Raw genomic sequence first — 18,405 nt, forward strand, 5'->3', positions numbered from 1 at the left:
AACAACAGTAGGTAAAATATTTCCAAGCAGAATTGTCAGTTAACTGACTCCCTTATGTTATTAAAACTCAGAGGTGTTGCAAATTTTTTTGTATTTATTTACAAATGACCAAACAGACATATAGGGCCAAATTCTGTAATGACCTACAGCTATATTCTGTGTAGTTACTCCACTACTAATCACAGTGAGTTATAAGAGCTGTACATCACTACATAATTTGGCTCAGAGTGATTTGCCTAATGCTACACGATGAGTCAGTGGCAGAGTCTTGTTTAAAACTCAGACTCCTGGCTTCTATTCCACAGCTACTCAGTCCACTAGAGTACACTTATAGAGCTTTTAGAAAACCTCACTACAAATCTTATAATAGTAGTTGTTCTTCTAAAATTCCTGTAAAAATTTTTTTACTTGGAAAGGGGAAAAATAATAAAACAACTTCTCAGTAATTGAAGCAGCACTCTTTTATGACCATGAAACCACCAGAATGCATTTCCTAACTGAGTCAGAGATAGAATGAGGTTGATTTAGTGAAACAAAATGTTGAATAATTCAGAGTTCTGCTTAGCAAGATATTTAACAATGTTCACTCTTTTGCTTCTTTGGATGGGGGGAGACTAGTACACTGAATTTAGCAGTCTTAAATATGATCAACAACAAATCTTGATCAGCTATGAAATTCAACCTGCCTTCAAGGAACAAATTATTATATGCCAACAAGCTTTGCACAGTTTGGGGCTATGTGGCTTGAGCCAACAAAATCCAGGTAAATCCTGACTTGAGTGGGATTATTTCCATGGGTAAGCATTTCTCCTATTAATAAAGGATTTGGTTCATAAAATGAATTTCAAATGATCAGAGTGTAAATAACGTTAAATACATATACTGCAGGTTCTTTTCATTTAGACAGATTCTCTCAAACATATTGTCATTAACAAACTATGATTCACAGATGATGCTCCCACAAAAGTCAGTGGGAGTCTTTCTATTGACTTTGAAAGGAGTTGGCTCAGGATCTTACCTACTATGGCCTTGACACAAAAGAGCACTTAAACATGTGCTTTAACTTGAAGCACAAGAAGCCTTATTGACTGCAATGAAGCTATTTACATGGGTAAAGTTGAACACATGCCTAAATGTTCTCCTTAATCATGGCCTAACTGAACTGAATCAGTCACTTTAAAGTACTTTCTTGTTTTCTATACTCCATAATTATTACAAGAGAAATTTCAAAAAGTGAAAATAAGACATTACACGTCATTTCATCAGAACAATCAAGATTTTAGTATAACGAAGCAATGCCCAACAATGTGAATTGCTGTACCTAAAACACCGAAGTAGAAATATATTAAGAACTTCAGGCAACCATAGATTGCAGAGATCTGCAGAGCATTTTGCTACTGGTGGTATTGCCCCTCCTGAATACTTTTTACATCTCATCAAAATCTATCTTTGTCCCTCCCCCGTCTCTCCCCATCGGATCTGTGCAGCTCCCAAACATCAGCCAACAGCCTGAGAGGAGGGAAGTGCTGTTATCTCCATTTTACAGAAGGTTTAACAGAGGAATTATGTGATTTATCAGGACTATGCAGAATGTCTGACATAGTCTTAGAGTAGGAACCCCATCTCCTAAGTGCCAGTCCAGTGCCTTAGCCACAAAACTAATCTCCTCCATGACTACGAATCACATAGGAAAATATTCAATTGTTCTGTTAATACCTTTTGTCTTTACTACCTAACAGGAAGAGACTGCATGTTTCAGGCCAGAAAGAACTAGGAAGCTGGCAAATAAAAACATAATTTCTTTAAAATTCTCATAACAGATTTAAGGAAACATTAGCTATAGTATACGGGGCATGTCTAAAGCAATTTTCAGCTGATCATCTCAAAGTACTTTAAAAATACCAACAAGCTAAACCTCACACCAATGTAAGATCTTATCTCCATTTTACAGACAGGGAAACCAAGGCAGAGAAATATAGGTGCTGATCCAACAAAGCACTTAAGCACATGCTTAACGTTAAGTCAGCAAGAACTAGTTATGTGCTTACATGCTTTGTTGGACTGGGGCCCATGGACACACAAGTCAGTGGCAGCGCTATCCATCCTGATCACCCAAACAGCTGTAAACAGTAAATGAGTCTTTGACCCCCATCCATGCTGGATTTTTAACCATTCCACAGTCAGTTTAAGTAGGGTCCCAGCATTCCAAGTTTTAACGTGCTTTGTCCAACCAGTGTGGACAATTCCATACTATTTCAAACCCACATTTAAAAACTATACTTCAAGGGTTCCACATTGGCCAGCCAAACCACTTCAGAAATCATTTTAGCAGGAACTGTGTTTAAACTCCTTAAAAGTCCATTCTAGATGAGCTTAAAGTTTATTATTCTAAACAGTACAAAGTATTTAAATGTATATAGTGTCATATAATTTAAATAGGATAATTCTATTTTTCATGGTTCTTGATACTCATTTAATGAGCTTGGAAAATACTCTCCTCTAACAATTCCTTCTTTTTCATTTGGCAAACGTAGGGTTTTTCTCTCTTTCTAGACTTTTAAATGGAACAGAAATGAATGTTTGTTGTTTAAAAACACAGAACAAGGCTATTCATGCCAAACTGTCTTTGTTTGCATACAAGCAGCACTGGAGAGGTCACCACAGTTAGCATCCTATTTTAAGGGTATCCGCTGCTTAAGGCGCGATGGGTGCTCTGTTCTCGGACTCCTGCAGTACAGAATCAGATATCAGGTATGGCTATTTGCTTGCTATCTTGTTTTCATATTCCGTGTTGCTACAATAAAAATAAAAAGGCACACTAATCTAGTCTGGAGCCCTTTTCTAGATTACACACAGAGTTTGGCAATAGGAATATCAAGCAGAGGCAACCACTTGAAACCAAACAACATAATGTACATAGATAAAATACATTAGTCACAAACTATTTACTGTAAGAAAAAAACAATCCAAGAAAGAATACGAATCTGCAACTGTCCTTCTAATATCAAACTGTATGATGCTGCTGAACATACTTGAGGGTCCAATGCATGTAACTGTAAAGATTATTCAGACGATAAATAAGTAGCAAATGTATATACCACTAATCTACAACAAGCAAAAATATTACCATGATGGGTCAGAGCAATGAGGCATTTTTCAACACTGTTTAATACTGCAGGTACACACTGTGATTATAGCTCATACAACTCATGCCCACCCATTATATATGTTTTTTATTCTCAATAAATGGTGAACATTATTGAGCCATTTCTGCAGTAAGAGAGAAAGCATAAAATGCTGTCTACACAGGTCCAGCAAAAAAAGTGACTGTGTTTTTGATGGAATATGATGAGAATGTTAAATTGTGCAAATTTAGCACTCAAAAAATAAAATCAAGAAATACCAAAATTTAAAGTTGCACATTCATGCTAAAAATCTACTTCCCGGTATGTATGTATGATGATACAAAACCTGATTCTGATCTCACTTACATGGGTGTAAATCAGGGGTAACACCACTGAACCAATGCACTTTCACCGGTGTAAGTCAAAGAATCATTCAAAAATCTTTAATCACATAATGGTTCTCAACCTCCACCATATATTATCATTCCTTCCTCTCCATGCCCCTTCCCCGTCCCCAAAACTCAGATACACGTTTGTGGCATCTTGTAACTTTTAGGAATGGTGCTGCTTCCACCTTAGCTCATTTCCAAACTTTGGAAAGTTTCAAGAGAATGAAACCAATTGCACATCCTACTTCAATCCCACCATGTTAGAAGGGCACCACGGGGGAAATTTACATTGTTCTGCACCCTCTCCCCCAGAGCCGTTTCAAGGGCACGGCAAATTGGGGCAACTGCCCCGGCCCCCCGCTTTGTGGGGACCCACGCTTCATGAGGAGGCGGGCAGGGAGGTGAGGCGGGAGTCAGCGGGCAGGGAGGGGGGAGGAGGAGCCCCCCTACCAACCTTCCCCTCCCCCCTAAGCTTCCCGCTCACCAGCTGGCCCCGTCAATCGGTGCCTCCCCCTCCCTCCCAGTGCCTACCGCCAATCAGCTGTTTTGTAGCATCTGGACTTGGTGCTGGGGAGAGGATAGAACTGGGTGGAGAAGAGGCAGGGCAGGGGTGGGGTAGGGGCAGGACCTGGGCAGAGCCGGGGGTGGGAGCACCCCCCAGCAGATAGAAACTTGGTGCCTATGTCCCGGGCCCCACACCCCCGTAGGGACAGCCCTGCTCTCCCCACCCACCAGGTTAGCCCTTTACCTCCTCCCAGGGCAGCGAGTGCCACACTTTTGTGAAACACTGCCTTATACAATACAAAGGAAATGTGTCAAGGTAGAAAAATGTACTCAACTTCTATTGCCTTTGGATCAGGCCTATGCTGAAGGTGCACAACAAACGAGGAAAATGTTTTTTGCTTTGCCTCATTGATTACTCCACCCGTAAGATGTGCAGCGAATGAGGAGTTTCACTGAGTACCTTCAATAAATATCCATCACTGTGTAGCTAAATCAGCTGGGAGCACCCCTGCTGTGTAGCCTTCCTTAGCTATGCACCTTCACAAGTGTAGAGAGAAAAATCTTGTGAAAAAACTTACCTGCACAGAACATTTTTCTTTCAGTGCATTGTAACATGGCCAAATCAAGGCCAGTTTCCAGCCAAACGCTCAAAGGCTCGGAAGTAAGGACTAATTCCCTGCTAACTTCACACCATTTTGGCACTACAGCTGTTAAAAAAATGTTGCCAGTGTCTTTTTATGATGAGGGAAGTGCATTTTATTCACTCTCCTTGTACTTAAAAATATTTGAATAATTTCATACATACTTTTTCTTTTTTTTTTTTTAATCACTTTCAAGCAAAGCTGAACCCTAGAAAATTTCAGACTGGAAGTAGAAGGTTTTGGAAATATACTGGTAAGTGTCAAGACACTAAGGGTTAGAATACAAATTTGTGCAATTTTAATGTCTCTCAGCTCCTTGTCCTGCTGTAATTGAGCAATGGACAGGAGGTTTGCGGGACTGGTCCTAGATATTTAAGATGGAGGGCATGAGTCCCATTTACACCAAGGCCTACTTTACACTGCTCTGGGAGCGTAAAGGGTACTTAAAGTTGACATAAACGTACATTTACACCTCCTTACACTGTCAAAGTGGGGGAAAAGCAGCCTTAGTGTAAATGAGAATCAAACCCAAAATCAAGTTTGCATCATTCCTAAAACTAAACACTAATGTACATTTGATCTCACTGGGACCTGCTGCATTCTTAGCTGTTCTTGTGTCACTATCATATTTTTATGCTTCCATAGAGGCTGTTGGAGTCTACTTGTAATGCTATAGGTAGTTTATCAAGCAGTAAACAACAAAAAAGCTAACAAATATCCATCCATTAAAACAAAACAAAAAAACAGAATAAAACCCCTATTAAAAAAAAAAAAACACACACACGCACACAACATATATTTTATGGACTGAACCCTTGTGACTGATGAGGTGGTTTATAGACCTGTTCTTCAGCTAGTTAACACCATTCCTAAGCTTACAGCAGAGTCCTCTTTTGGCCAGGAGGTCTAGTGTCTCCTTCCTTGGGAGGCTGTGGAAACTTCTTCACTGGAGGTTTTCAAAAGGAGGCTGGATAGCCATCTCTCTTGGATGGTTCAGACACAACAAATCTTGCATCTTGACAGGGGGTTAGCCTAGACGACTCTTCTAACCCCCTGATTCTTTCCTGCCTGGGCCCTCCAGATTCTGCTCCTCCTGAACCAACGCTCATCTTTTTCCCCCCTCTGCTGGGCTGCCTATCAGGACCTAGGAACCTAGCCTAGCCTCTGCTCATCTCACAGGATCTGCATTACTTCCTCTCACTCAGCAGACTCTCAAGAAATATGGTCTGTGGCCAACCATGGGCACCATGCATCAGGTCTACATGGCACTGCCTCTCTCATCCCAAATGATGATATCAACACAGTCAAGAAAGTGCAGCTCTTTGGTTACTAACATCAAAGCCAACGTCAAAACCACAAAAAGAAAAGGAGTACTTGTGGATTTTCTTTTTGCGAATACAGACTAACACGGCTGTTACTCTGAAACCTGTCAAAACCACAGTGATAGTTCTGGTCTTACCTACAAGATCCTCTGCCATAGTTTCCTTACGCTTTCTCTCCAACTGGTCTCTCACCCATGGAAACTCCTGTAAGGAATCTAAGAACGTCCGAAAGGCCTTGGGTCCTCTGGTAGGAAGGATATCTAGAAGCATCATGGTTTTTCTGTGATTGGTGGCTTGGGACTTTATTTCTTGAAGGTGGTTTTCTGTTAGAATGCCTTCCTGGTAGAGGTAGTGAATGATGAGCCCCTCCACCAGCACCTCTGAGCAGAGCACCAGCCGCAGGGAACGCAGAACCTGCTTGTCTCTGGCATCCATCTGTCACGAGGCGTGTGAGAGAAGAAGCAGGACACGTGAGATATTAAAATGCTTCAGTTTTTAAGATCAAAGAAAGCTATTTTACTGTTCAAAGTGTTTAAAAAGAAAACCACCCTCTGATCAGCCAAAGTGGGAACCATATATCACTGCTCAGACACCTTTTTTTCTGCTGGGATTTCATGTACCGCCTCAGCTGCGAGTTGATTTCTTACCTCTCAGACTGCACCTGGGGCCATGAATTTGGGACCTGATCCTTCTCCCACTGAAGTTAATGTGTGTTTGCCTTAGTGTAGACTTAGATGGGAGCAGAACTGAAACACTAAGGCCACAATCCTGTAAACTCCTTGGAACAGGGATGCAGCTGGATCACTGGCAGGCTTGGGGCCTTGAGATTAAAATAGCATGTTTCTGAGTCAATTGCTTTTTTTGCAGGAAGTGAAAAACTGAGAATTAGGGCAGGACAGACTTACTGCGAAAGGATTTAAAAGGAAAGAGCTCAAGATCTTTTCTGTATCTGAAACAGCTCAGCTTGTATTAAAAACAATAGAATTAGTTGTCTTTAATTACTTGGGTGTACACTCAATGCAAGACACCCATTAGAAACACTCCTGGTGCCCCATAAACCAAAATATTTCAAGGATTAACCTGGTAGTTCCTATATGAAAGACAGTTTTTGCATGGAGTCAACCATTTCCTGAGAGAAGAAAAAGCTAGTGCTGCTCTCGCTTCCTCTCCTCTCAACCTCAGTTGAACTCTTTTTGTCGCACACACACCCATCTTCCCAGCATATAACATTCCACAACTCCCCTCCCACATGGCTCCCTTCCAGAAAGCCAAGGCCACTCAGGCTGTTTGTAAGAGATTAGAGGAGCCAAGATTGCACTGATGAGCAGTCCTGATCCTTGCCAAGAGCTGCTGGGGGAAGGGGGAAATGGAGTGAGGTGTGTACATGTCTTAGATATTTACAAAGGACCAACAACCCCTTTGTGTTTTTAAATGATGCTTAAATACCAGTGTCTTTCAGGCTGGGAAGAGAGCTCCCAAAGTCTAGATATTTGGAGGGGGAAGGCGCTAGACAGGGAACCAAGCAGAAGACCTGGAGACTTACCATGATCCATTCCTGAGGTGAAATCAGCCTAGAAGGAGAGTTTAAAGATGGAGCACAACTAAAAGCAAAGAGCTCCCCCTTTCTCACTAATTTCCCCCTCCTGACTGTTGCAGTGAGAGCTCCCCCTCCTGTTCCAATCTACTATAACCACTGTCTGGAAGGGATCCAAGATCAAGCTAGAGGAGGCTTTTTTTTTTTTTTTTTTTTAAAGTAAATAATAGTGATGGTGGAGGGGAAGAGAGAGAAGAAACACCACATCATCCCTATTACAGAAAACTGCTGTCCACCAAGCAAGAAGACCAAAGTTACAGTAAAGTCAAAAATTTCCCAAGTATTTCTAAATATTTGTGATTTTTCAATTTCAGGACCAGACTAAGAAACATTCACTAACTCAGTGGTACTTGTACAGTCCCTGACTTGCACATTGGTATTGCTATAGACACAGGGGAAATCACTATTTGCATGCATACATTGATGTGGAAGCACACTAGAAGTGAAAGTTGAAAATCTGGCTCTGACTAGCTTCCTCATACCCATTTATTTAACCTTTGAAATAAACACTCTAGCTTTTCCCCGGATTTAATAGATATTATATTAATTGGTTTCTCTGCAAGTCAATAATAATTTGGATTGGATCCCTAGGACTCCTGGCACGTTGCAATAGGGAAGTTAGTGCCTGGTTAGGAAGGAATGATGTGAGCCATTAACTCCAAACGGCCTCATTATTATCTTATCAGGGCTGGAAGGTTTTTCCCAGCTTTTTCAGTTGGAAAATGCTCCATAAACGACATAGATTCACACTTCAGAAGTTATCAATACATAATTTAGAAAACAGGTGCATCCATTACAATAAAGAACAAACAGATTGGCTATTGCCATTCATATTACTCGCGCTGCACGTCTAGTATTTTCTGTAGCTCATCTAATCTAGCAGGTAAGATTTAGGGTTCCCCCCCTCCTCATGATTACTTTATGCAAGAGGAATAATGTCATAAAGCTGTAGGGAGACATTTGTCGTTTCATTGAATCGATATATGCGGCTACTGTCTCAGACACTGTGTAAATACACATAGCTCCAGAACGCCACCTGAAATTCATTGAGAACTTTATAGCTTTTCCGCAGGAGATGAAACTGTCTCAGGGGTTCTGGGGTGGCTGGTAATTTAACTCTAGCAACACAGGAATCCACCAACAAATTACACTTACTATACATCAGACTGAGTCTGGCTGTTTTTTCACAGCCGTGTGTCCGTAAAACAGACAGGACAAAGCCCGTAGCTACGGTAGCTGGGTAGGAGTGGATCTCATGCCCTGAGGGGTGCAAGGCAGGAGCGTTGTAGCCTCCCGTGCTAACCGGAGACCCGGGTCAGCAGCAGCAGCACCATAAATCACAGCAGCACTGCGTGTCTCCGCAAAGCCACCACATCACTATAAACTGAGCCGGTAGCAGGATGCGTCAGTCCTGTGGAAGCTGCTGCGGGAGGACAGCCTACCATGGCTGGACCTGCCTTGGTGTGTGCGTGTGCCTGTAAGTGCCTGGATTGATCTTCCAAAGCCAGCGCCGCTGGGGGCAGCAGGAAAGGTGCAGAGATCATAAGAAGCGGGCTAGACAAGAGGCCGGAGGAAAGGAGCGTGCAAGGCCAGCCCCCAGGGCAGGGGCAGCAGGGCTCCCAGCCAGCGCCTGGGGAAAGCACTGCGGAGCCGGCGTTCTCTCCCCGCTCACTGAAGCGTACTTACAGCCGGAAAGCCGGGGATTACACACGCTCCCGGCCCGGGGCTGGAGGCACCATCTTTGTTGAAGGCAAAAGGGCTGAACAGGAAATGCCCTGCCTCCATCCTTCTTAAGGGGACGAGTCCTCCAGAGGAAATGCAGCAGCCATGTTTGTTGAGGTCAAATGCTTTGCCGTAGAAAGCGCAGCAGCCATCAGTGTTGTGGACACAGGCACTCCCAAGTGTTAGACTAGCAGAGAGCACTTACCTAGAACATGCCATGTAAGTGTAACATGAGTTGTAATCGCTACCCCTGAGAGATTGTTCTTTGTCTGGAGCGGTGTTGTAGCCCTAGCAGTCCCAGTGCAAAGGCAAAATCTTTTATTGGACACACCTCTGTTAGTAAGAGAGACAAGCTTTCTAGCTACACAGAGCACTTCTGCCGGGGGGGAGGGGGGGGAAGATTGGTCTTTGTCATTAGCAGCCAACTTGATTTGTTACAGTGCTCATATGTCCATCCATGAAACAAGATGACTATTTAAAATGGTCAAAAGTCAGAACTGTGATAGTTAAGGTTGAACATGTAACCTTAATTCTGCCCCATTGTGCATATGCATTAAAGTACAGTCATTTAATTTTAATCAATAGCAAACTGTAAAATCTATAGAAGTATAATTATAATATCAAAAAATCCATTGGAAGGGAACAGTTTGGCTCAATATTTAGATTTTGCACAAATTAAGAAAACCTTCCTTTATTACAAATGCTGCTACGTTTTATTCCAATGGAAAATTTTTTTAAACAAACTTCTACAGTGATTACAACTCAAAAAATGCAGTACTAAAAATGTACAAATTAAACTGACTGTAAACAAAGGTGAAATTGACTTGATTGTCCAAACTGAGGGAAATTCAAAAAAGTAAACAACATAGTAAGAGAAAAGCAAATTGAGTTTTTAAAATGTTGTCAGTTTTAAAAATCTAAGATGTCATTATTAGTAATACAGACTCCAGTTCTGCAACACACACACATATTTAACTTTACTCACTGTGAGTAGTCCCATTAACGACAATGAGGGCAAGTAGTTAAGTAAGCACATGTCTTTACAGGATCTGGGCCATCAGTGAGCCTGCAATTGCATGTGCACAGCAGAGCCCCCTTCTGCATTGTAGGATGGAGTCCATAGGCAAAACAAAATGTTTCCTCACACCACATGACTTTTCACTCGAAGTGCCCCTTTTAAACTGAGATAGACAGAACTAAGGCTCCCTATTCCAGAATTAGTTTGGTATTACTAAATTTACCAAGTGACTATAGTGAGAATTCATATTTATGGACAAACTCACTTTGGGGTGTTCAGGGTTTTTTTTTTTTATACCTGTAATGTTCTTTCACAACTGTTTTTGTGAATGGAGATGAATTTAGCAACCTTGTTTTAAAATAAAAAAACAAACAAACCCTACAACAAAAAAACAAGCACCAAAAATGCTGGGAATTCCTTTTTTTTTTTTTTAAGGTTTTAATGAATGATCATTGTTTCACAAGTAATGGGAAGAGTGGCTGTAGCACTGAAATGATTATGCACACAGGAGAGTGGGAATGGTGTCTGCATTCTAGTACTAAAACTTTCTGATAGGGCTACATCTGAAAGGGAATAAGAGGGAAGTGATGCATAAATGTGCTATGATTGCATCTTCAAGTCTGTGAATGAGAGGATGGAGTAATGCCTGTTCTCTGCCATTCTTTATATTCCTTTAGGACCCTGATTGGCTAAAAAGATGCTGGCTTTCTCTGCCTGTCTATCTGTCTCCCTCAACCCAACCCATTCAGTCTCTGTTGGCTCCTATGCCTCCAAAGCTTCTCAAGGCCTACAGTGTCCAGGACTTTCCCTTCTGGATTCCAATGATTCACAGCTGCTGTCAGCCACAGAAGTCTGTCCTCACAGCACAATTGCCCATATACTAGTGTGATATTCATATATTATGTACCAAAGTGTGGTAGGTGTTGTATAAGCACTTAGGGAGACAACAATCTAAAAACCAGAATCTGTTAAGTCTTCAGTAGGATTCCAATTCTGTCATAAAGAGACAGAGACAGAGTTAGTTTCCACAAGTACATCAGGAACAGCATTTTGCAAAAGTGGGACCAGGATAGGGATACCCTCTGTCACCCGTCTCTCTATCCCTAAGTGGTTAGCTGTGCGACTGCTTCCCTCTGGGAGATCAGCTGCACAGCTCCCTTTCAAAGCCTGACCCACTGGTTGGGTGCCTAGGTCCACAGATGCTGGAACAGCTGTTCTGCCCGGGGCAAACCCCCCCGCATGTAATCAGTGAGGAGACATTCCTGTACTCCCACCAATTCTCTCAGCTTCCTTCTCTGGGTCCCCGGGTAAGACACACATCTCTGTGCTCTCTAGAGTGGGATCTATCCCCTGTTCAGCTGTGAAGGGCTCACAGCTAACAGCCGGAACAGTTCTTTCACTGGCAAGCACTATACCCTCCTCCCTCTCGGAGTTGGGTTTGCCTCCAATTACAGAATCAATGGATCCGTCACCCACCTCAGTGGTCTCTACGATTCCATCACCCTTCACTGGTCTTCCCTCTAGGACAGGGTGGCCAACCTGTGGCTCTGGAGCCACATGCGGCTCTTCAGAAGTTAATATGCGGCTTCTTGTACAGGCACTGACTTTGGGACTGGAGCTACAGACACAACTTTCAAATGTGTCAGTGGGTGCTGGGTGCTGACTGCTCAACCCCTGGCTCTGTCACGGGCCCTGCCCCCACTCCACCCCTTCCCGCTCTCTCCCCTGAGCCTGCCGTGCCCTCCCTCCTCCCCCAGAACCTTCTGCATGCCACAAAACATCTGATCAGGAAGTGTGAGGAGGGAGAGGGAGGTGCTGATTGGCAGGGCTGCTGGTGGGTGGGAGGCGCTGGGAGTAGGGGAGGGGGAAGCTGATGAGGGGCTGCTGACATATTACTGAGGCTCTTGGGCAATATACATTGGTAAATTCTGGCTCCTTCTCAGGCTCAGGTTGGCCACCCCTGCTCTAGGACTCATCTCTCTATGCATCCTAGAGTGAGGTCTGTCCCTTGCTCACCTGCAACGTGCTGGGAGCCAGCAACCTGGAGAGCTTTCTCATTGAGAGGCAACACGCTCCCTTCCCCCGCAGGAGGAGATGCCGCCTTTAGCTACAGGGCAGCAGGAGCTGATCTCAACCACACCCACCCCAGGAAGCATACAGTTTTCCACTGCTGCAGAGGAATTAAAGAGACACTCCCATTCTTCTAGTAGTTCCTGAGATTCTACCCTTTCTCTCTGGGGTTCAAGCATAACATTTCTCCTTGACAGCCCAAGCTACACAGAAGAAATCATTCCCCAGCAACAAGGCAATCAGGTTATCATTTACCACAGCCACAGCCAATACAGCTTCCATTTCCAAATTCTCAGTTTCTATGTACACTTTAGCCAAAGGCACAAGGATTTTATAACCTCCTACTAATAAAAGCTCTGCCATCTGTCCTTGCAATAAGTCACTTTCCTGTACAACATTCCTTCTAACCACAGAAATTTCTGCCCCCGTCTTCCCACCCAAGGCATTCCTTGCCATTAATCCTGACAGCCTTCATGTGCTTTATGCCCGTCTGTGAAAAGGCTACTTTTACAAACCCTGTACGATCAGTGGCAATTGCCTGAGGTGCCTCTGTGCTCTGGGTGGCAACATTCACATGAGTTGCTTGCTGCCTGTTCCCTCCCAGCACAGGACATTTATTCCTCAGGTGTTCAGTGGAATTACTTCTCCCCCCACTCCCCGGGTCAGCAGCCCGAGGAGGGGAAAAAGGGACAATAACGTTAAAGGGGCTTTAACATCGCTACCCCTTTTGTGCCCCCCATCAGTGGGCCTGCCGGGTCATCACTGCCCCTTTTGCGCCCCTCCCATCAGCAGCCCTGCCAGCTTCTTACTAGTTTCACTTTCACTCATTTTGCTCCTTTTCTGTCCCTACTTCCCTTTCCCAAAATAAGCAAACAGAAAATAACAAACTGGTAACCTCTTTGACTGATCTCAAGCCACCACACTTAAAACTCACTTAAAATCACCACCAGTGTATAGAGTGCTCACTCAGAACAACAAGCTGTGCATTTAATCCTGCCAACTATGCCACTGTGATGGGTTACCCCCAGGGTGCCACCTGGCACTGGGGTACCCCGAGCCCTCTAACCCACCAGCCTGGGCTCCCTTTCACACTGTACTGCTGTGACAAGCTGCCAAGCCCTCCAGCCTGCACTTTCACCAGCATTCACACAAATAGGGACACACAGGCTCTCTAACCACCAACTTCCCAGCCTACGACCCCAGAGCAGTACCATTCTACCCTGGTCAAATCTGGTCAGTTTAATTGGTATGGGTTTAATACCCAGTCTGCCTCTCCCTCAACGTGAAGAGAACAACACACACTTGTGGTGACCAAGCAGAGATTTTCCCCAAGCACTCCAGTCAGAGCTCACTGATTTGGATTAAAACATAAAATAAATTTAACTACAAAAAATAGATTTTAAGTGATTATAAATGATGGCAAACAAATCAAAGCAGATTACCTAGCAAATAAACAAAAGCACAACCTAAACTTAAAATACTACAAAGACTAGATATGAACAGCAGATTCTCACCCTAACTGATGGTACAGGCAGATTTGTAGATTCTTATGGCACAAGCTACACTTGTTTTGCAGCTTGGAATCCCCAGGTGTTTCAGACACAGAGGAAAATCCCTTTAGCCTGGATCCAGCACTTCCCCCACTTCCTCAGGTGTTTCCAGGAGTCTTCTTGTATGAGGAGTGAAGAATCCCAGATGATGTCACTCCCTGCTTTATATAGCTTTAGTATATGCTGGGAACCCTTTGTTTCAAAGCTTGGTTCCCAGACCAGTTTGTGGAAAGATATTAACATCCCAAGATGGGAGTCCAGCATCATATGGTCTTGTCACATGTCCTTGTAGAGTCATAGCAGCCATTACTTACAGGCTGTCTATAGCATTCTCAAGAAGGCTCACCAAGTAGGGGACAAGCTTCTCCGAAGGCCTATTGTTTTTCCTAATGGCCCATTTCCCTGATCAGGCCCTTCCCAATCACAGATCTAGACTGAAAGCATCTTGTCTAGTGGGTGTTACCCAGGTGTAACTACATTTGAAATACAGATAAGTAGTCAATATTCATAAATTCAGATACAAAAATTATACAAACATACAAAAAGGATAATCATATTCATCAAATCATAACATTTTCAATGATACCTCATGACTTATCTTGTACAAAATTCATCATAATTATGTCATAATCTTATCATAACAACATTACTATGATGAATATGGGGTGCAGTGTCACACCTGCACTAGATCTTTGCAGGGAGACTTCAGTGATCATATGGAGTCCTATTACAATCAATGAAACTCTCTGCAGGCTCGTGGGTGCACCTGCAAGGGGCTCCTGGCAGTACTGGGGCCTAAAGGAAATGAAGAAGGTGGGAGAAAAGGATATAGCAAACAAGCAAAGGGATGAGAGTGATGACTGACATCTTTGGTTAGTTCCATTGGGTTTATGTCATTGTTAGTTTTTGTTTGTTTTTTTTTAATATATGTTTATATATTCTATATAATTTAATGTTTTTATATGTCTATATAAAATCCCCAACTGCCTCTCTGGCTGGCCACTATTAGTTCTTAATTTTTTCATTCATTGCTTACTTTGTTATAAATTATTATGAACCCTTTCCTAGTTCAGAACCTCCCCCCCCCTCCACCCCGCATTTGTTTGCATAGCCCTTTCCCATTTATTATTTCTACTTATTTTTAGCTTACTGACCATTTTCAAAATGTGTGTGTGTGTGTATATATATATATATATCAGCCCTAATTTTTATTTCTCGCCTTTGTGTGTGTCAGATCCCCTTAGTGTTTTGTGATTGGTAGGGGCACAAGATTGTCATGGTGCTCTTGGGCAATGGGTTGGAAGCATTAAGCCACTAACCTGTTGCTCTTCATAGAAGCAGTCTTGTCTTGAGACGTAGCCCACTGAGGCAGCCACTGCTGTACACTTCTTCACCAGCAATGGAATTTTCATCTCACCCCTGGGAAGGGGTAGAGAGAGCAGGCAGTAGCAGAATCTTCATACACACCCTGTTTGGAGTAGCTGGGGGTGGGATCTTTATACCCCTGCACAGAGATACATGGTGATACCTTCCCCCAGGTTAGCAGTCCTTCAACACCAGTCAGGTAAAATATTCCACAGATGTCCATACTTTCTCTTTTTTTGATACTGCTAAGAGAGAAGTCAATAGGGCTTCGGTCGGGCCCATTAGTCTGCCTATGAGACACAGATGCAGGATCAAGGCCACAAGGAGCAATTTGGGGTTGCTCTTCAGTTATAGAATACCAAAATGGTTGGACCTAGAGAAAGCAATTTCCCAGTCTTTTGACTGTTCTTCCTTTCTTTAGTAACATTGCAAATCAATTTAGTCTCCATTCACTGTTTTTAGATCTCCCTTCAGCATTTCCTATTGACTAATACATTGCCTGGGAATAAACATCTTAAATTGGCTTCTGCAATAGTATTAAATATAAATACCACATATAACAAGAAAATTGTTCTAGGAGGAATGGCTCTCTACTGCTGCTTCAAAATTCTGTTTACAGGCTAGTTGATATTACTACTATTAGATTAAATTAGACTGCCCAATTTTAAAAGATATTTTTTGCTACTTGGGGAGGGTCTTGTACTTGAGAAACCTATTTTCAGCAAGTTATTCTTATTTTACCTATGTTAGTACAAAATTCCATTACATAAATAGTTGCTCATGGGGTACAAGTGTTCCCTCAAGTGAAATTCGTTAGCCAACTTCTTGGATTCTCCCTAAGACATTCAACAAACATTCTAAACTTCCTATTTTAAACACTTCTTGTCTCCTGTTAACTTTTTAGAACATTCAATGTTGTTGTAGCCATGTTGGTCCCAGGATATTAGAGACCAGGTAGGTGAGGGAATATATTTTATTGCACCAACTTCTGTTGGTGAGAGGATGAGCTTACACAGAGCTCTTCTTTGAGCCAACAGAAGTTGGTCCAGTACAAGATATTACCTTACCCTCCTTGTCTAGAGCCACATTTAACAAAAACGGTGACTAGTTTCAATAGTACAGAAACCCACTCAAAACTTCAAACTGATTTTGGTGGGGAGCTTATATATGAGAAGTGAATTTTTGTTGAAACTGAACTTGTATCCAGAATATATCTTCATTTATAAACTCCTCTTTTGGAAGCAGAAAGCAATATATTGTGTTCAGCCTGATACATGATATCCAGAAAAAAACAGTAACAAAGATTTCCCAAAGGATTCGATATCTACATGCTACATAACTTTAATAAATATGATCTCATAATAGCACGAGGGGATAAACTTTCAAAAAGCCTTGCTACATGCTTGTTTCCTAATTAGAAGGCTGTATGTAATTTCCTGTCTTCTGATCATCACATTATGTATTGTTTACATAATTCTTTGAAGATGTAAAACTCTCAAAGTGTTAAAAAATAGGACCACTAGTAGTAGTATTTATTGCATTCTTTCCCCCCGTGCAACTGAATGATTCTGTGTGTTTCATATTTGAACATGGGGCAGTAGGTTAGTTGTACTAGCCAATTTATATTTTTTGTGAACTATCGCTGTAATATACTTTAGGTTTGATCTTGAGAAGTTCTGCACTTGCCCAGCTTCTGTGGACTTTAATGGGAATTGAAGGTGCTCAGAAGTACATAGGATTGGGCCTAGGTTCATGTTCTTTTCTTTTTTTTTTTTTTTTTTTTGGGGGGGGGGGTCTATCAATATGTTTCTCTAAACGATTAACAACAATATTTAGTCCTCATGGATCTTTTTATTTCTGCTTTCTTTTAAATCTACTTACCTGAAATCTGTTGGGGTTTTGTAACAACCATTTGGACTCATTATTCAGTGGAGGTATTGACTTCCATCGTAAGTGTGCGCTCAGCCACATGAAAGTACCACACCCAGAGCTGTAATGTATACAGTATTATACACAGTTACCTACTTTGCACCTCATTTGAACAGCTGCATAAAACTTAAAACAAATGAAAAAAACTTTCCCATATAAGAGAAATATTGGTAAACTAGGACCCATCTCAACAAAAACACTGGTATTTTTACATTGTATTTACTGTACTTCAGATGCCATATACAAACCAATACTTGTTTGTTATTAATAGTATCTTATTAAATATGAACATCTTTCTCAAGAATCTGTTTTATCTAGATAGTTGAAAATGTAATACTTAAACAACAGGAGCCTATGATCCATAGATCCAATAGTGTGATTTAATGTCATTTCTTGTCACATGTCATCAAAGTACTTTTTTCTGAGTGAGGATAGGTGTCCGACATCATGTGTGCTTGAGTGATGACAGGTGCTTGCTTTTTATAACCTAATTTATTTTTTAAACTCGGTTTGCAGCACATATTGTATCTGGGGACTGCACTAGGGATTAAAGAAAAGAGCGGCTATATTACCAGAATGCGTTGCCTTGAAGATGTAGGCAGTCACAGTGAGCCTGCTACCAGCTGCTCTGAGTGCTGAGAACTCTCCTTTAAGAAACAAAAATAGCAGCTGCTGCAGCTGCTCCTGAAAATTTTGCCGCCTTGTTATGCAAATCTAATTTGTACATACAGTTTAAATCACTCAGACAATTAAGCATATTTGAAGTTGTTTATGGAAACTTTTCTCAGCTATTTGTTGGAGACTGTACTCCAGAAATAACTGCGACAAAGCTAAGAATATATAAACCAAAGTATTATTGGTTAGAGCTAATTACTGCATATGCTAGGTGTATTTTGCATTATCGAGTTGAGTCTGACTAAAAAAAAACCCAACAAACCTCCATGCCTCTTTTCCTTCAATTTTTTCACTGATGTATGGCTTACAGCAAAGTTAATACTTTATGTGGGCCAAGGACACATTACAACCTAAAAGGCAAGGTTCAAGGTATACTGGGTTTGAGAAGTGTTTTAAAAGAGTTACAATATATTTTATCAGTATATATACTATCACTTAGGTAGCATTTCTGGAGAGGCAGTCTATTAGCAAATCTAAAAGAATATTTGAAAGTAGTCAGCC

The 18,405-nt window shown here is 41.9% G+C and overlaps 1 protein-coding gene across 3 annotated transcripts in view; it reads right to left on the bottom strand.

Moving 5' to 3' along the window:
- Positions 1 to 9,587, bottom strand: part of CRADD (CASP2 and RIPK1 domain containing adaptor with death domain) — a 95,603-nt gene extending 86,016 nt beyond the window's left edge. Inside the window, exons 1-2 of one of the 3 annotated variants that reach the window (XM_073327543.1) lie at positions 9,503 to 9,587; positions 6,119 to 6,416 (exon numbers count right to left, since the gene is read on the bottom strand). In XM_073327543.1, coding sequence (XP_073183644.1) covers positions 6,119 to 6,416 — 298 coding nt within the window. In that variant the 5' untranslated portion in view covers positions 9,503 to 9,587. Of the gene's footprint in view, positions 1 to 6,118; positions 6,417 to 8,730; positions 9,238 to 9,261; positions 9,403 to 9,502 lie in introns of those variants that run through there. The other 2 variants (XM_073327542.1, XM_073327544.1) reach the window with 2 other exon arrangements.
- Positions 9,588 to 18,405: the final 8,818 nt, after the last annotated feature.

The sequence above is a fragment of the Lepidochelys kempii genome, chromosome 1 (genome assembly GCF_965140265.1).
Source record: "Lepidochelys kempii isolate rLepKem1 chromosome 1, rLepKem1.hap2, whole genome shotgun sequence".
Classification (NCBI taxonomy): domain Eukaryota; kingdom Metazoa; phylum Chordata; order Testudines; family Cheloniidae; genus Lepidochelys; species Lepidochelys kempii.